Raw genomic sequence first — 21494 nt, 5'->3', positions numbered from 1 at the left:
GTACTAGCTATTCTGTGAGAACAAATTCGAAACACGAACGTTCAATGACATGATTTGATATGTGCCATTGATTATAAAAATTAATTATATCAACAGTTTTTTTTATATATAGAATAGGAAGGCGGACGAGCATATGGGCCACCTGATGGTAAGTGGTCATCAACGCCCATAGACATTGGAATTGTAAGAAATGTTAGCCATCGCTTACATCACCAATGCGCCACCAACCTAGGGAACTAAGATGTTATATCCCTTGTGCCTGTAATTACACTGGCTCACTCACCCTTCAAACCGGAACACAACAATACCAAGTACTGCTGTTTTGCGGTAGAATATCTGATGAGTGGGTGGATCCTACCCAGACGAGCTTGCACAAAGCTCTACCACCAGTATAAAGTTAAAGTATGTACGCTTCAAAATAGCGTATCTACGTAAGTCGGTTATCAGCATTTCACGAGTGAGATATCGTAAGTTCTTACAGAATAACAGATTCAAATACACACGTTCCAGGTGTACTTACCCAAAAATATTCTACTTTAAATCCGGGTATTCGTCTGTGGCTCGCTCCAACTTGATGTATATATTCAAAGAAGTTGTCTAAGTCGTCCAGTCCTTTAATACCTTCGTCCAATGTGTTCATGACATTGTTCGCGTGCTCAGCGAGTTCCATTGAGTTAATTTGTTCTTCTTTCGTCCTGTACTGACGAAACTTTTCAAACATGTTTAGGAGATCTTGGTTCTCTTCGAATAATCTGCAAATAATGTGACGTGTTAATATTATTTATAATTATTTAAATTGTATGTTAAATTTTTTGTGTTAGTTCTAATTTCAAAACAGTTTTTTTGTTAATTAAAAATTTGGCATTTGGTATATTTTGCATTTTGTTAAGGCTTTGTTGTTATTTTGTTCTATATTATCTACTTTATTATTAAGGATATTTAAATTACATATTTTATATAAAATAATATACACACATTTTTTAATATATTATAAACAGATAAAGATATTTTTTTTAAATCACGGATTAAATAAATACTCTTTTGTTATTGTTAAATCAAAGAATATAATCATTGATAAAAAAACCTATCGCTGCATATATAAATTTTGTTACAGTTTATAATAGTTTCAAAACATGCATCTCAATTATTATTTATTTAAATATTTATTTAGAAGATAACCTTATATTTGAGTTTACTATATAATATAATGCAAACGCTTCTCTGATATTAGTGCAAAAACATGTTTAGGAGTGTAAATAAATAATGATATATTTATTAAATACAAAAAATCGTATGTTACCATTTCTATGTCACTAAAAATATGGATATATTATATAATAGCATGGCGCGTATGTTTATTGTAATCGATGATTTACGCTTGATGCTAAAAACTCTTCCATATTCCAATTATAGGAGGAGTAAAGACAAACAAACAACTTCGAACTTGATTTAACGCGTTGTCATTGGTCGATATTCATTATATACGAATGATATTCAACACGGATTCGCGATAAATTGCCGTTTTTAATATCGGCAAAGTTGTTATTGGAGCTTTGGAAATAAAATCATAGTGGTAATATTAAGTAGTTTAAGGGAATAGGGTTCTATTTTAAATGAATATAGCTGAGCTATTCGTCAATTGCATGGACTGCACAAATACAAGGTGTATAACACACGATTGGAATAAGCATTTTGAATCAATGGGCTGTATAACGCAAAAATAAATGTACGGCTTTGTAGATCCTGAGATTAACGTTAAAAAAAACAAACTATTCAGCTTTATATCTTTGTGTGGATAAGTATGCATTCCTGTAATATCCTGGGATATTTTTCACACACGGTTATCTGATCCCAAATTAAGCTTGTACAGAGCTTGTGCTATGGAAACCAGACAACTGATATACTACATATACTACTTTTTTTTTTAAATACATACTTATATAGATAATTACACCCAGACTAAGGACAAACAGACATGTTCATGCACACAAATGTCTGTCCTGGGTGGGAATCGAACCCATAACCTTCAGCGTGAAAGGCAAGTATCTACCAACCACGCCAACCGGCTCGTCAAATGCACATACGACTTTTTGCACTTACACGAATGATGAATAGAAAACCAAATAGGTGTTTAAGGTGATTACGACATATTATTTATCATCAAACAAAATCACTTTATTTAAAAAAAACATTTTTACATCTTTATTATTTTTTTATGTAAAAAGCAAAGAATAACTTGTAAATATTATAAATTATAATAAAAATTTAAAATTATAAAAATACCTTTCATTTCCTTAAATTTAATTAAAATAATTAATTTGTTAATATTATTCAGTGATATATATAAACAGAACAAAAAATATCAATTAATTTTAGCACGTTTTTAGATATATTTTATAAAACTGTTCCTGTATGGAAACAAAGTTATAGTTTTATTAAAATTTCAGAATATAAATTATTTAAAAATTAAAAATAAAAGTTAATAATTATTCATAATTAAATTTCATTCAACAACTCGAAAGCTTTTGTTAAACTTAATGTGAGGAAACAAGAGGCGAAACTCAATTTTATTATCATTTTGCTATTTACAAAGTGAAACCGAACATTACATCATAAAGTAATAATTAAACTATATATTATATTTTATATAATACATATTATATTAAGACTATTCAATGTATTTAATTTATTTAGTATTTGGTAGCTTTGTGGTAACGTGAAATCAACATTTACCTATTTACTTATAATTGTTGTTAAGGGGGTGATTAGGTAAAGTTCTTCTTTCGAATGGGAAATCAATTACTAAAGAAAGAGATAAATCCTTGTCTAACAAGACACCCGCTAACAACGATTATATTTTATTTTAAGCCGTTATATTTTATTTTAAGTAACTTATTATAACACAAATTTATTTACTTAACATAAACAGAAGTATTTTTATAGTAATATGACAAGTATGTCACATTACTGTGAAGTAATCATTTAAATTTTATTTATTTTATTATAATACAGATTAAATTAAATTTCTTAATAAGAACCATTTTTTTTAAATATATTTCTTATTACTGGTCACACTGTAGTGTTTTAAAGTAAATTTTTTTATTTTTTATTTAACTTATTAGTAAAATTGTAAGAAAGAACTATGTTATAGTATCGTCATATTTAAAACAATTATGAAAAAAAGCAATAATTGATTAATTTTTTCAAACAAAATGTTGTACAGTATTCTTACCAATTTAAATGTGGATTTCAGAAAAAATGTTGTACCCGCGTCGTATGCTGTCGATCCTTTGCCAGAACAAATTCGTATCATTTTGGAATTTTAATTAAAAATACAGCAAGCTTCAGTACATATCAAAGTTAAAATGAATAATTCAAGCGATAATAAAAAAAAGTTCAAAAAAGTTCGTAAGCCAAATAATAAAGTATATTTTTCATACCCTCTTTTTTTTATAGAATAGGAAGGCGGACGAGCATATGGGCCACCAGATGGTAAGTGGTCACCACCGCCCTTAGACATTGGCATTGTAAGAAATGTCAACCATCGCTTACGTATCCAATGCGCTACCAACCTTGGGATCTAAGATTTTATGTCCCTTGTGCCTGTAATTACACTGGCTCACTCACCCTTCAAACCGGAACACAACAATATCAAGTACTGCTGTTTTGCGGTCGAATATCTGATGAGTGGGTGGTACCTACCCAGACGAGCTTGCACAAAGCCCTACCACCAGTAAAACCTCTTTTTTTTGTAGTAGCAACACGTAACGGTACATTTGCTTAATAAATAAATTATATATTTTGTGAAACGTTACATAGTTGCACCTGTCATGGTCATAACCTGACTGACAGCTCTGGGCGCTCTCTGACTGACGTCTGACGTCGACTGCACGAACGTTCCTTGTTTACCTCAATTAAAATTTTATTTACTTTACGTCTACTATATAACACACTACAATAACAATCGAATCGCGCGAACGTTGTCCAAACTTCAATTTGTTCTAATATTATAAATGCGAAAGTAACTCCGTCCGTTAAGCTTTCACGACTAAACCACGGAAAGGACATATCATCTACTCCTCGCGTGTTAAAGGGCAGGGCATTCAAAAACATAACAAATATTCAATTAAATGGACCTATATCAATGACACACAATGACAATACTGAACTGAACGCAAGAATAAACTTTATTATCGTTACATAAGCAAATAATAACTTATTAATTTTTAATAACACGCAATTTAATTGGTGGTGGCTCTTTGTAGCTCAAGTCTGGTTAAATACCAAACAACAATAACTTTTTTTATGTCACGGTTAAAAGGGTTTGTGAGCCAGTGTAATTACAGGCACAAGGGACATTACACCTTAGTAATAATAATAAAATTTAAAACATTAGAAATACATTATGAATTTCTATTATCGATAATAACTGCATGTGTCGGTTATTAATGCCTCATGAGCTACAACCAGTTATATATTGAAGTAATGTTAAATTTATACATATTTAAATACAAGTGATTTAAAGTATGTAAGTGTGTGTGTGTCAAGATGTCTGTGTGCCTCTTAGTCTGCCTGTCTTAGTCCTCAAGGTTGGTGGCGCATTGGTGGTGTAGGTTAATATTTCTGACGGCACCAATATCTACCTATATTATATAAAAAAACATGTAAAAAATGTTATATTTAGAGAGGAATTTATATTACTACCATCTTCAATTTTTTATAGACGGTAAAAATGAATAGTATTTCATTTAAAAACGTAGTAGACAATGATATTTTTGTCTTCTAAGCAAAGCTTCTTGAGCTATGATTTATACTCGCTTACGGATTATAACATAAAAGAATGAAAATGAATTGATAGTCCAATGACATTATATTGAAAATTGTAAAACCGAATTTTCAATCAGTCATTCAGTTCATCTCATATCAGAGTATTTTCTTTTCTACTACTACAGTGCTAGAATTTATTTGTAATGCGTTTTAAAGCCAAAATCATATACAACATATAATAATCATATAGCAACAGATTAGAGGTGTGATGGTTAGAACTCTTGTATCTTAAACGATGATCGCGGGTTCAAAAATGGCAATTTTAGCGGCAGTTCCCACTTTGTACCAGGTTGTTTTTTTCAATTTACTTTTTTTTAGAAACAGATTGTGTCACATTTCTGGGCAAAAACTGTTCCTTTAAGATGCTACTCCATTGTCAGTTGGTGGATTAACACGAGTGGCAGTGATATGACTGTTGCAGGTTTCCTCAAGATGCTTTCCTTTATATCCGAGCACGAATGGACTTGTAACTGAAATTAAGCACATTAAAAGCGAATGTTTACCTAGATTACAATCCGCTATGTTTGATTAAATTCCACGTATTTTTTTTCTCGGTATTCGATTCTATCCACTGATCAACCTCGACTCAAGAAATACGTGCCAACGATTTGATAAAAAAAACTTCAGAGCTTAGAAGACACTTACAGAAAATATTGCTTATATTATTGTCTTTTTTATTTGTTTATTTATAAGATGTGTGTTTTAATATGAATTGTATTTTATTTAAAGTATTTTTTAACAAACAATAGTTCCTAATTGTAAACAAATTATACACAAAACACTGAGTTCACTTACAATGTCCATATTATTTACACGATATTCTATGTAATTATTGTCAATAACAGCGTTGCTAGAGTAAAATTATAGAATATAAATATCGATAAAATTAGTCGCGAAATATTGTGACGGATCATGAAGGATGGGGTTTAAAATCGCGTAAGGATCATGTCTCGATGTTACGATTAAGTGTGCTGTAAATCGTAAAATGGTTGAAAATTTATTGTATTTTCAAATTTCATGGAGTGTTCTTATTTATTTAGCAGTATACCATATACTACATATAATGATTTAGTCGTATTTGAATAACATTTTCATCATCATCATCATCATCAATCATTGGATTAATACATACATACGATTTAGTATCCTTAATCATTGGATTAAGGATACTAAATCGTATGTAGATTCTACCGAGGAGAACCGGCAATAATCTTATCACAGTTACTCTTTTCTACCATTTAAATGGAATAACTACGAAAATGTTATTCAAATACGACTAATTTACCTAAGGCTACCAATGTAGCCTTAGGTAAATTTAATTTATTTTTTTAAATTAACCATACCAAGTATAATAATATAATTATATTAAGTATATTCTGTTTTTTTTAATGTTGTTCAGTTATATCTAAAATATTAAAATTTTCTTTATTTCATCTAAGTTCGCACTCGAGGATTTGAACATGCTAAATAATTGTAGAACCCGACTTCCCAGGAAAGCTGAGTTGTGTGAAATTTATCACTAAGACCCTCTTAGGATGTGCGACGAAACGCATCGATGCTCATGATTATATGTTGGGTCAATATACAGAGTCAGAGGATGTATAAGGAAAAAGGCGGGGACGAAATTGAAATTGAATAGAGTATCACATTATAATTTTCCCGGGGAAAAGGTGATACTTATACTTCTTGCTCCCATAAATTTACGACCCGAAATTCCTGGTTACACGCGAGAATTTTAACCAAGGATTGCGGGTTCAAACCTATTGAATTTTCATGTGTTTAATTTGTGTTTATTATTGATTTCGTGCTCTGCGGAGAATGAAAACATCATGATGAAACTGACGAATGTCTTATTTCACTGTAATTCGCATTAGACCAGCGTGATAGGATAAAACTAAACCTTCTCCTCAAATGTATAGGAGGCCCAGCAGTGGGACATTTATATGTTGTTAATTTTTACTTTAGTTTTATATATACAGATGTATCGCACAGGACCCTACACGATGTAAACTGGCTGTATATATGTAAATATAACCGCTATTCATCTTGCTGATATTATTTCTGACACAGAAATGTCAACGAATGTAAATTTTATGACATAAATATGTTAATTTATACAGATTTAGCGCTACAGTGCTTCAAAGACCAACAATAAAAATGTAGTATAATATTCTTATAAATAATGCTATGATAACTTTTGTAAGGGTACCTGGTAATATAACAAATAATACTGTTAGTTTATGCTGAGGGGTTGTTGTTGGAAAGATTGAGATAAAAAAATTGCTTTTAAAACCATCTTATAAAAACTCACCACTACCAATGGACATTAGCACTGTAAGAAATATTAACCTTTTTTTACATCGCCTCCAAATTTGGGAACTAATAAAATAGGAATACAACAATACTAATATAGAAACAATAGCAATATAGTAGAATATCTTTCCCATGAGTTGTTAACAGACGTACCCAGACCCAGTACAAGCTGGGTAAGCTTGCACAAGGCCCTACCGCCAAGTATAGTTTCAAGATTGAATTAATTACGTTTATGTACTCAGAGAGATATTTGTTGGTGTTAAATTTGTGAACATTAAACAGGTACATGAAATATAATGTTGTGCATAATGAAATGCATGCATCTCTTTAGCCGAGATGGCACATTAGCTAAAATGTATCAATTTTAACTAAAGACTGTGTTCAAACCTAGAGAAACATTATTGAATTTTCATGTACTTCATTTGAAATTAATTACATCAATTAAATTTAATGAAATCTGCGTGTGTCGATTGAAGATCTGCCACGATTGTATCCACGTACATATAACGTGAATAAGTTCCGAAAATACTCAAAAGAGGAGGTCTTAGCAGCAGAACAATTACAGTTACTTTTCAGTATATCTTTAAGACAAGACATATTTTCAACACGTATAATAACGCTTATGTTATATGAGCAAACATATTACATATAGAAAGACTAAGCGAGAAGTTATAATCTATACTTCTATATACCTTGTATTATGTAAAACTGAAATATTAGTTTGAAAGAATTAATAATATTCATTTTGCGTTAATTAAGATAAGCCGAAATGGCCTAGTGGTTCGGACGCGTGAATCTTAACCGATGATCGTGGGTTAAAACCCGGGCAAGCACCACTGAATTTTCATGTGCTAAATTGTGATTTTAATCATCTCGTGCTTGACGGTGATGGAGAACATCGGGCGGAAACCTACATATGTCTAATTTCATTGAAATTCTGCCACTTATGTATTCTACCAACCCGCATTGGAGCAGCGTGGTGGAATAAGCTCCAAACCTTCTCCTCAAAAGGCAGAGGAGCCAGCCCAGCAGTGGGACATTAACAGGCTGTTACTGTTAGATAGATAAATATACACCTATATTCTATGTTACTGTTTAATTATTTGATGTACAAAATATTCAAAGTAAATAATTTAAAGAAAGTAGTCTTATTAAATATTATTAATAGACTAGCTTCTGAACGCCGTTTTGCCCTTGTGTGAGGGGGGAACAGATGTTAAGTATCCCATATCCTTTTCTGTAGCCCTATTATTTAACATCTTATAATAATCGGTTGTGTAGCTAGACGTGGCAGCGTAAGAAATAAACAAATAAACAAACTCATTTTCGTATTTATAATACCAGTAAGGATAACGGTAAAATATTTTATGACTTTATTGTATGGACGAAAAAAGGTTTATTACGATAAAATATGAATTTTGTTATATAATTAACTTTTTATTTTTTCATAACGTAATACAATACAATGATAAAAACTTTAACTAATACAAGAGGCAGATAAAAACAGTCTGCTATAATAGAAATAACTTTAACATAAAAAAAAAAACGAAAACAAATCGCTCAACAGTCCGTTAAGCTGTCGAGTCACTGAGTCATTAGAGTACTAATGAGAAGAAATGTAACACTGTAATCACTCCTAAAACCCATTTTATTACACGATTAATTTTTTTTTTATAGAATAGGAAGGCGGACGAGCATATGGGCCACCTGATGGTAAATGGTCACCAACGCCCTTAGACATTGGCATTGTAAGGAACGTTAACCATCGCTTACATCACCAATGCGCAACCAACCTTGGGAACTAAGATGTTATGTCCCTTGTGCCTGTAATTACACTGGCTCACTCACCCTTCAACCGGAACACAACAATACCAAGTACTGCTGTTTTGCGGTAGAATATCTGATGAGTGGGTGGTACCTACCCAGTCGAGCTTGCACAAAGCTCTACCACCAGTAAATTAAATATGATCTCATAAAATTTAAGTAGCCTGCAAGAATATTAGCTTGCAAAAACTCTATGATATTTTGTGATATTAATCTTGTACAGAGTAACATAGTTTATTATTAATAAAGTTTATTGTCAGGTCTTAAATTTTAAACATAACACGGAATTTCTCCTGTTTATTCTAACACTAAAAAGTTAACGCATCTTTCCTGAACCAAGCTATTCTATGCTCATTTGTAGTGTTATGTATATTATATATATATATATATATATATATATATAATATTATTACGATATATATATATATATATATATATATATATATATATATATAATATGTCGCGGATTCAAATAAATTGCCATTTTAATGGCCGTCGTTGTCGTTCAATATGTTGATTTTATTAAATCAGTCAGTGCGCACGTCTGGCGCTGGCGGTGTCCTGAGAGCAAGAGACCAAGAGACTAAGGGGTTCGCTAGACAAACGATCACACGCGCTACTGACAGATACACCATTATATTTTATATTTCCATTATTCGGCTGTACAATAAAATAGGCACCCGTCTTATATTTTCACAACTTGACGTCTGACAACCGACCAACCTATATGACATACATCACGTTGTTTGGTGTTGCTATTCTAATAAAACAAGTGACGTTGTATACCCGCTTAAATTTATTATCTCTGACATATACATAACATGTTCCTTATTTTTCTGTATTTTTCATCCTGCTTAATATTCATTATTGACATAGAATTACCGCGCAGAATTTCCGGTTCTTCTCAGTAGAATCTACATTTCGAACCGGTGATCGATTCAACAATTATAGTGAATATACTTAAATAATTTTTATAATTTCGTCATTGTTATAAAAAATAATGAATAAAATAGCCCTTTATTACTTATTAATGTGTCTAGTAAGGGAATTAAGATTCCATCACGGCTGGCAGGTCGTAAAACATTTGATACCACCCCGCCATGACGTGTAGTGCGCTAACCTATAAATAATTTACAACTCTCGAAATAACATTGCCATATGTAATAATTATTCGATGAAAATTTTAGAATTTATTCCAGTAGTGTGGTTTATTTCTGTAAGTAATAGTTACTCAAACTTATGGACATACATTGGTAAACATTGAGTTATAAAGTTAGTTATTTCATACATTGTCTATGTGTTACTAATATTTTGTATAATAAAAACTAAACGAAACCTTGAAATACTTCTTATAATTCTTATATCTACTGGTGGTAGAGCTTTGTGCAAGCTCGTCTGGGTAGGTACCACCCACTCATCAGATATTCTACCGCAAAACAAAAGTACTTGGTATTGTTGTGTTCCGGTTTGAAGGGTGAGTGAGCCAGTGTAATTACAGGCACAAGGGACATAACATCTTAGTTCCCAAGGTTGGTGGCGCATTGGTGATGTAAGCGATGGTTAACATTTCTTACAATGCCAATGTCTATGGGCGTTGGTGACTTACCATCAGGTGGCCCATATGCTCGTCCGAATTCCAATTCTATAAAAAAATTTATATTGTTTCAATTTGTAATTTTTAGCCGTTTACAAGATTAGCCCGGACAGACAGACAGACAAATAAAAATAAAATGATTGTTTTGGTTTCTCGCAAATAGCCATATAAACTTTAAAACAGACAGTTATTTTGAAATCACAGACAGACACTTTTTAATTTTATTGATTTGTTTAGTTTATTAGTAGTAGTGTTCGCCCAGTAGATAAGTTTCGACCTCATACTCATTAAAATTTTAGAAAAAAAATTGATTTATGTTTTAAATTTGTTTTTTTTTTTAGTGAAATAATTGGGCGGACTGGCAAATAGGTACTTGGACACCTAAGGTACTCACAACCGCCCATAGAAATTGGTGATGTTTTATGTCACTAGTGCCTGCAGTTACACTGGCTCATTCGCCCATCAAACCAGAACACAAAAATGCTAAATATTCCTGTTGGCGATAGAATATCTGATCAGTGGGTGGTTAACTACACAGACAGGCTTGCACCAAGCCACACAAAGTAAAAATTTAGTTTTTTCGACTTTCCATTTTATTTAACTGTTTACTTTAAAACACGTCAATATTTACCATAAAGAATATCGCTTGACATACATATACATATATGATATAGTTAATGCCTTATATATATATATATATATATGTTTCAATTTTTTTCTATCAATAATCTATGTATAATTATTTTGTAAACTTTTATAACTATTGTCATATGGGCACTCTTTCCATTTTGGTTTTATATTATTATATTTATATTATATTAGTTTACTATAAGAAATGCAACACAATCGGTTGAATGTTGTAGGAATTCAAATACATACTTTTTGTTCAGTCTGTGCACGCATCATGACCTTTAATGTTAATACGTCGCCTCTGCATTTGAATGATACTTGGTATGGTAATAAACTTGTCTACTCCTGGCCTACATACATGATATATCTTACAACGCATATGCATCGGTTTTCGTCTGAAAATAAATACATTGAAGGTACAGAGAACGTACCTAGTAATTTTTAAATGAAATATCTTCGGACGTGATGAGGGTTAAATTCTAAAATCGAATTTGGATGAGCAAATGCAAAATGTTTTTGAATGGACGCGCTTTATTTGTTTAAAAAAAGAATAAAAATAATATGTAGCGATTATTTTCTGTTTTTATGTTTTTTTTTTTTAATATATAGGAGTAAGCAAGGGATACTAATCGAAGACATTAGTTTTGAACGTATGATTTACATTTGGCTGGGCAGCAATAGGCTATTAAAACGAATTATTATTAATTGTATTAAATAAAATTGTCTTTGACTTACTTAGTTTAAAAAAAAAAAACACTAAAACTCCTGAAGTGAATAATGGCTAGCCCATTTAAACCGTACACTAAAACGTGACAAAGAATAATATATCAAGAAAAGATATACGCAGCAAAGATATCGTATCACCTGAATCTGAAAGGTCGTATCTTCAAACCAAAACGAACCTTCGATACCAGCTTTAGAGTCCTTTTTTAAATATATCCAAATTCCCGTTTTTACAATGAGGTCAAGGATTACTCGAGAACGGGAATATTGCTTTTGTAACGAACTGAAGAAAGGCCTTTTAGAATTTTTTTTAACGATGTTCAAGTACTTGGTAGTCGCTGATATTAGCGTTTTATTTTACAACTAAATGTGAATTTATTTGAATTATTATTAAGGTGGCGTTATTTAACGTTTTTTATTAATGTTCGTGATAATTCTACCATTTTAATGACATTATAAATTTTGTTTTTGAAATAATTATGTTTGTTCTTTTTTCAAATTTATTTTGGAAGAAGAAGATATAACCTGACAGGGATCCACAAATCACAGGATTTATTACTCACTTTCAGCAATGAAGATAATTAAATACAATTTTGTTATTATTTATTCTTTATGGAAATTAACGAATACCAACTCCACAGTATTATCATCTGAATATGATCCTTTATTGTGTACGCCTCATTATATAAGTTTTCTTCACATGTGATTCAAATTTATGAATTGGCAAAGCTAATAATAGTATTTGAGAAATGTTATTATAAAACTATACTAAAAAATAAGCAAGTGAAGTTTCAATATCGATTCCGTCAATTATTCCAAGAGAAACCCCTTTCTCTGAAGGTATTCCGAAGTGGGTCTTGCTGACCTGACATTGGCCTAGATAATGTTTTGTTAGCAAGCTCGTAGTTACACGTCACAACAAAAAATGTAAGTTCACAATTCTGGTTGAAGCAAAACTTCTTTGGTCGTGATGAGTAACGTTTCAAGGTTAAATTTGAGTGCATCGTTTTTATTCGTAATGTTAAAGTGAAACGTATTTAGCGTGAAAAGTTTTGACTTTAAAACAAAAAAGTTAAATAATAGCCTGTTAATGTCCACTTCTATATGTCTCATTATTTTTTTTTCCCTAAAACAGAGGATTTTAGTTCAATAATGTACAACAGTCTACTGAGCTGCTGACAAAGACCAGATTGTCTTTATATGTTTCGGTTTTGACAGTGATGTTACAAGAGACATAACATTCCACGACTAGAATCATCTTGACATTGTAAACATTTCGTTTTTTTTTTTATAGAATAGAACGGCGGACGAGCAAATAGGCCACCTGATGGTAAATGGGGTTCTAAACGCCCTTAGACATTGGCATTGTAAGAAATGTCATCGCTTACATAGCCAAAGTGCCACCAACCTCGGGAACTAAGATTTTATATCCCTTGTGCCTGTAATTACACTGGCTCATTCACCCTTCAAACCGGAACACAACAATACCAAGTACTGCTGTTTTGCGGTAGAATATCTGATGAGTGGGTGGTACCTACCTAGACGAGCTTGCACAAAGCCCTACCACCAGTTCTCTACTCGCGGATAAAGAAACTCTCTGTAAATGAAAGAATTTATTAAAACGGTTTCGTAGTTTTTGAGTTTATCCATTACAAACAAACAAATATTTTCACTTTATAATATTAGTATGGATATATTTAATGGCTGTTTGTTGAATGAGACCAAGATATTAAACAAATAACTACCTTAATGATTACTGTAAAAGATTGGTTTATATAAAATTCATTATGCAAGTCATCTATTGGCAGACGTCAACTTATCATCATAAGTATCTCGACCAATGATATCATGTCATTTTAAGGTCAAAGTTATTTACTTATCTTTGCTCCTCCTACAATTATAATAGGCTATATATGAATATAAATTAATTTTATAGTTACACGATTCATTTGCCATTTTTAACAAGGCCTTGGGAAAAGCTTTGTGTGCGTGTAATGAGACAATTCAAATCGGTTAATATTTTTTATATGTGTATCATTCATGTGTTATAATTATTGGAGTATATATAGAGACATGATGGCTCAGAGTTAGAAGACGAGAATTATATCCGATGACTCCTAATTCAAATCTGTACAAACACCACTGAATTTTCATATTTTATAATTTGTTTTTAAAATTAATTTCGTGGTTGACAATGAAGGAACACAGCGTGAGGAAACCTAATGTGGTGCACAAAACTGCAGCATCCACCAACCCGCATTGGAGCAGTGCGGTGTAAGTTCCAATCCTCTTCAAAAGACGAGGAGGCCGTAGCCCAGAAGAGGCACATTTATAATCTGTTACTTTACTTTTTTTTATAACATTTCTGATATTTCTCGATCGGTGGTGGGTTTCGAGTTTGTTCTTGATCTTTTATGTACTTAGATAATTCGTTGCTCCGTGCGGATTACCCGGCTTAAACGTTACTACCGTACCCGTGTGTCCTGACGTGATATTTTACTGGTGGTAGGGCTTTGTGCAAGCTCGTCTGGGTAGGTACCACCCACTCATCAGATATTCTACCGCAAAACAGCAATACTTGATATTGTTGTGTTCCGGTTTGAAGGGTGAGTGAGCCAGTGTAATTACAGGCACAAGGGACATAAAATCTTAGTTCCCAAGGTTGGTGGCGCATTGGATATGTAAGCGATGGTTGACATTTCTTACAATGCCAATGTCTAAGAGCGTTGGTGACCACTTACCATCAGGTGGCCCATATGCTCGTCCGCCTTCCTATTCTATAAAAAAAAAAAAAAAAAATTATATTATAATATAGTTACGAGATTAAAAATGCGTTAATTTGAAAATATCATAATTTGTTGGTACAACAGAAAGGTAGCCATTAACTCATTATTGGCGTTTCTTGTGGTTTTTTGAATATGTTCCAATTTATTTAAATATGGCCACCTGATGGTAAGTGGTCGCCATCGCCCATTGACATTGGCATTCTAAGAAATGTTAACCATCGCTTACATCACCAATGCGCCACCAACCTTGGGAACTAAGATGTTATGTCCCTTGTATTTGGATTTTAAGGAGGTTTTGAGTAAGTTATTTACATAAATTTGTATGATTTCGATATTCTATTTTTATTAAGACCAATTCGATTTTTTTTTATATAAAATCAGTCAAACTTTTGAAGCTAAATATATATATATATATATATATATATATACCTTTATACCTTTGTTTATTTTCTCGATAAATAGGTAATCAATTGCAAACATATTTTTTCCAAACCTTTGTTTATTTTCTCGATAAATAGGTAATCAATTGCAAACATATTTTTTCCAAATCATACTGATATTTTTATTTAATGAAATTTATTTATTCTCTTCCACAGACAATTACGTTTACATTTTTTTTTGTATCCTAATAATAAATACAGTTGTATGTGGGAGGCAGGGCCCAAACTAGGTTGCCCTGTATTAAGGATCTCCTGGCTCCCCCTTTGGGGGATAACTATTTATTTATTGAATTTTATAGTAAATAGGAGAAATACTAAAGCTTTTATAATATTTTATCTAGTATATCTTGAAATTGACACGTTTAAACTAATATACTTACCTTCATAATAATAGTATCGCTACAATGTATAAAGCAACGTCTCCCCTACCGTTACATAGAATAACCTCTGTGTTACGTAGAGTATTATGTATTGAGATATGAAAGTTTTGTTTCGACCTTTATTCTGCTCATGCGAAACCGGCACGGTTAGTTAGTAGATAATATAGTAATTTCTTAATTATATTTTGCAAATAATTAAATATATAGTGGCAATGAAAACAAAAATAACTTAAGTAATTTGCAACTTGCCACGAATAAAGTAACATCAAAATGTTAGTAACGTGAACTCTAATACGTTCAAGAATGAAAAACATATAAAAGGGGAGTGCTTTTTTCTCCGCTTGAATACGATTCGAATAAAAAAAGCGTTCTTTTTACTTAATTTAGGAAGTGATTCTACGAACAAAACCATCGAGAATATACCAAGCTATACTATCATCCATAATATATATATATATATATATATATATTTACGCGATGCCTTAAATTACATTCAAGTAACAGTCGGGGTCCCGCCACCTCATTCAGTTTATCGGTCTACCTAGTTAGATACATATTTCAAATTATACTAATATTATAAATGTGAAGGTAAGTTTGTTTGTTTGTTACGTTTTCACGTCTTAACTAATCCAGGTACTCCAGGTGTACAGAAAAAGAGGTCCCTCACTCGCGAAGCCTGTAAGTGGAAACTACTTTATTTATTTGCCGTTTCATGTTTGAGATGTGAAAAAATATAATACGTTGTTTATGGTATTGATTAAAGCTATTTCACGCTATAAAGTAAGTGTAGTGCTGACCTCAAGCCTTACCAATGGCGGTGAACCCTCTAAATCCCGATTCAAACTTCACCTCTTTATAGATATAGCTTCGGGGTTTATAAATACCATGAAAACAAAATTATATTGGTTCATATATATATATATATATATATATACTAATGTTATAATTTTTATCTTTATCAAGGTGTACACAATCGATTGTGTATTTTTACACTGTATAACAAGTGGCTTTACCTATATATATATTTTTGGGGGGTGATTGGTTAAACAATATCTTTTTATTTCTTTCGAATGTCAAATCAATTATGACAGAAAGAAATAGATAATTGTTTCTTTAACTAAAACATCTGCTGGACAGCGTTTATAAGTAAGGCGATTGTACAAAATAACGATTAAAAGATATCTTGAACAATTTTACAAGATTAAAATATGTAAAGTCACCGCCCTGTTCAGAATGTAGATTCTATCGAGAAGAACCTATAAGAAAGTCACTACTTTCTCCTTTCAAATAATTAAATGACGTGTGTATGTTAATTAAATTCATATATATATATATATATATATATATATATATATATATATATATATATATATATATATATATATATATATATATATATATATATCCTACAATCAACAAAGTCTGTCTACACACTTTATATCAAACATATTCTTATAAGACGCAAACCACGTGACCAAACAGGTTCAGGTGTTAGATGTAGATACGGTAATGCTTACTCAACCTCACTAGCGGTTTAAAGGCTGAAATTGCCAGATGGATTACTAGGAGTAGCTAGTGAGTGTTAACTAAGTCGCCTCTTTTCATCTGTACTAATGTTATAATTGCGAAAGTTGATGAAATGAAATGATGATTAATGAAATTTTTTATGAAGCAACCTTGAACCTCAAGGCAGAACATAGGCATAATTTTTTACCTAATACCTAACCACGCCCCCCAACACGCTAGTGAAGATGCGGGAAGCTAGTCATTTATACGAGCATACGTAATGAAATACTTTATATACTGCTATAATAAGGGGATAGCATTTGATTGAGCGGTTTGAAGGATGAGTGAGCCAGTGTAATAAAAACAGGTACAAGGGACATTACATCTTAGTTCCCGAGGTTGGTGGCGCATTGGCGTTGTAAGCGATGGTTAACATTTCTTACGATGGCAATGTATATGGGCGTTGGTGACCACTTAATATTAGGTGACCCATATGCTCATCCGAGATGGCCTAGTGGTTAGAACACGTGAATCTTAACCGACGATCGTGGGTTCAAGCCCGGGCAAGCACCACTGAATTTTCATGTGCTTAATTTGTGTTTATAATTCATCTCGTGCTTGACGGTGAAGGAAAACATCATGAGGAAACCTGCATGTGTCTAATTTCATTGAAATTATGCCACATGTGTATTCTACCAACCCGCATTGGAGCAGCGTGGTGGAATAAGCTCCAAACCTTCTCCTTAAAAGGGAGAGGAGGCCTTAGCCTAGCAGTGGGACATTAACAGGCTGTTACTTACTAGATGCTCGTCCGTATTCGTATTCAATAAAAAAATACTCTTTACCTTTATATACTTTTACCTAAGTCGTTTTTGAAATGACATTATCATTTCGCCCCGTTGTAAAAACTAAGCGATATTTAATGTTCCGAAACTAAGTTAGTAACATCATCTAAGTTATAGATGGATCGATACTAAGTTACGCTTAGTAAATTTTAATCTTGCAGAACAGGTCGGTAAAATTTTCGACATATTTTAACTAATTTTAGATTTAACCTGATTATCTTTTAGATTAAAAAACTTTTACTAAAGCAGTTTACGAGCTCACCATTACAGTTTAACTTTATAGTTTACGAAGAAATATTTTATAGTTTCTTTAATTTCTTACTATGGCTTTTCCCAGCGGAGATTTTACATTTCTAAGATATTTGTCTTATGCAAATATAAACGTACGAGTATCTCGCGCTGCGTATCCACCCACATGCATTTGTATGCATTTGTGTGCAATAAGCCAACACATAACATTTTTGCGATGTAATGTTAAATTTGTCGTATAAAAAATATTCCAAATTCTATGTAAAGTTTTTGTTATGTATAGTTATTAAAAGTTAAATGAAACGCATCTTACTCCAAATTGTAATTTATATATAATGCATATTCTTGTTAAAGGAATTAATTAGATAAGTTAGAATACGAGCCACTTACAGAGTGGTTAATAAGAGAGTTAATAGTTTTTTTTTAATTTAAAATTACCCTGAATAGCTGAATTTACATCGCCAAAGCGATACTAACTTGGGAACTAAGACATCAAATACGAACACAACAATACTAAAGTACTGCTGTTTTGCAGTAGATTATCGGATGGGTGGGTGGTACCTACCCGGGCATGCACAAATACCTACCAACCATGTCCTATCGACCAAGTACTTTGTAGTAATCTCTTCATTTATATAAGAACATTATACACTTCAACGCAATGTATTTTTTTAAACATATAACTGACTTCGGTTATATACTTTAAATTACCTGTTCAGTACTTTTTTTTTAGTAAGCAACATCTATTATATTATAAACATTGTAAAAACAAAATATATTCAATTATTTAACAGTTATTCAAATGTTAAAAGATGAAGCGGACTTGGTTTAATTCTTTTTTCTTTTAATATACTTAAGCCTCATCGTCCTACGGAATGCCTAAAGCTCATATCGTCAATGGCCACTGGCAATGCTGATTACTTACACCCAACAAAGCCCGCCGGCCTACTACTATTAGAAAATAATACTTTTACTTCTCAACAAAGATTATACTATACAAGTACATAATCCGTGCTTAACTTTTTCAAAGATAAAAAAAAACTTTTGTAATTTTCTTTAGTAAGTATTCTTTGATATATTAGAAAGCTTAGACTAAAGCAATTCCGTAAGAACAAACTCGAAGTTATCGTAAAGCACGTTCGTTGTTTGTCAAAAAGTGACGTGCGACATTGAATATAATATTAATTATAATAAGGATGTAAGCATCAAAATAGCATGTCGCCGCAAGTCGATTATCAACGAGTAAGACTTCATCAGTCCACTCTTAATGTTATAAATGTTTGTATTGTAAATAGATATATGTATATATGTATTTATGTATATATATATGTATTGTTTACATTTATATATATGTATGTAAAATGCACTCGCCCGTTAGGTCCTGCCAGCATCTTAATTCAGGATTGTCTGGATTACTTGAGTGATAAGACCGCCCTTGCACGCATCATGTTGAGGTTCACAACTTTATTTATATAACATGGCTTCTCTTGAACTTTTGTTTTTCTTTTTTTTTCTACTTGTGTTTGTCTTTTCTTTTTTCGTTGTGAGTGTGCAATAACGTTGTTTAATAATAATAATAATAAGATTCGTAGCGAGTCCTTACACAGTGCAGTAGTGCTTTTATATATGAACTCATTTCATTACTCACCCGTAAAATATTGATAACCGACTTACAGTGATATACTATTTTGACGCGTGTGTTCTTAAAATCTTATAATTATTATGGTCAATGTCGCATATCACTTTCTGACATTTCTCGACAATTTTCTGCATTGAATTTCAGTTCTATCAGAATAGTTCCACTGAATTTAGTAACAGTTCTCCTATGAATACTAGGAATTTAATAGCCATACAATTAATTATTTATGAAACATTGTATATGTTATATAATTGTAAATGTAATGGTAGAGCATTATGCTAGTTCGTCTGCTTGGGTACCACCCACTACCTACTTACTACTTTTTCTACCACGATACGGAACTAATTAGCAAAGTTACTCCGATTTGATAGGTGATTAAGTATTGCAGACATCTTAGTTTCTGAGGTTGGTAACGGATTAGCGATGTTTGGAATATTTCTTATTTAATTTATATTTATAATTCAAGTTTCGAATAAAAATGTACACCGACAATCTATGAAGGGCAATTAGTGGAGAAATATTTGTTTCTGCCACTTTGTTCGACCCCGTTGTTTCATACGAAGGTAAATATAATAAAACTAAACGGGCAAGGCTTTGCAGAAGTTACAATTGAAGCATAAAATGTTATGTTGCTATTGTTTTATCAAGGTTAAAGCGCTTAAGGGTGTAACTTTTTATTTTAATGCTAGCTACAACTTTCTTGCACGTACCAGACATTTTATATCAACGTAATACTATATATAACTAGTTGCCCGTCCTGATTTTATACGTGTAAAATTCACCCATTGTTACCCCCTCCAATTACCTTCTAATAGTAAAAATTTCCAATAACCCTTTTTTAGCTGATGCTTACGTAATGCGTTTTAAATAAATATAGTAGTAACAGCCTGGTAATGTCCCACTGCTGGGCTAATGCCTCCTCTCCATTTTGAGGAGAAGGTTTGAAGCTTATTCCATCACGCTGCTCCAATGCGGGTTGGTAGAATACACATGTGGCAGAATTTCAATGAAATTAGACACATGCAGGTTTCCACGATGTTTTTCTTCACCGTCAAGCACGAGATGAATTATAAACACAAATTAAGCACATAGAAAATTCAGTGGTGCTTGAACGGGTTTGAATCCACGATCATCGGTTAAGATTCACACGTTCTTACCACTAGGCCATCTCGGATTAAATATATAAATATATATTTACTTATTCCGAACTTCAGCTTTCTAGTCTCAGTAGTTTGTGCATTGATAGTTAGAACAAATGATTTTATAATCATTGATTGTTCCCAGACTCTCTGACAAAGTAACTCGAGTCATAAATTGTAGTATAAAGATAAATGTATATTTAATTTACGAGATAATCTTTGTTTTGTCAAAACATAATTATTTGTTAAAAAAGACCTACAATTTAAAAACACATAAAAAATTCATTATTTTTTCACCACTATTTATTATTATTTGCATTTTTTATTCAAAATTAAATGAAACCAAATGGTAAGTCTAAGCTCAAATAAAGAAAGGATTTTCCAAATCGGTTCATAAATGACAGGGAAAAAATAAATACTCACTCGTTTTTGAAGTCGGTTAAAATTTAATATAATTGTTCTTAATTGAATTAGACTCTATGATAACTTTAGAAACGTTAAATATTTAAAAATAAAAAAACTATCATCGGTTCTCAATGTTGATTTTATGATAATAATAGGCAAGAAATTCAGATGTTACTGTTTTTATCAAATTTAAT

The 21494-nt window shown here is 31.8% G+C and overlaps 1 protein-coding gene across 1 annotated transcript in view; it reads right to left on the bottom strand.

The window, feature by feature from the left end:
• The window catches only part of LOC126769632 (neuroglobin-like), a 126772-nt gene that overhangs the window by 2536 nt on the left and 102742 nt on the right, over positions 1-21494 (bottom strand). Inside the window, exon 4 of the mRNA XM_050488512.1 lies at positions 521-752. Within this exon, the coding sequence (XP_050344469.1) occupies positions 521-752 (232 nt within the window). The remainder of the gene's footprint in view (positions 1-520; positions 753-21494) is intronic.

The sequence above is a fragment of the Nymphalis io genome, chromosome 7 (assembly GCF_905147045.1).
Source record: "Nymphalis io chromosome 7, ilAglIoxx1.1, whole genome shotgun sequence".
Classification (NCBI taxonomy): Eukaryota; Metazoa; Arthropoda; class Insecta; order Lepidoptera; family Nymphalidae; genus Nymphalis; species Nymphalis io.
This window is presented reverse-complemented; position numbering and strand designations above follow the sequence as displayed.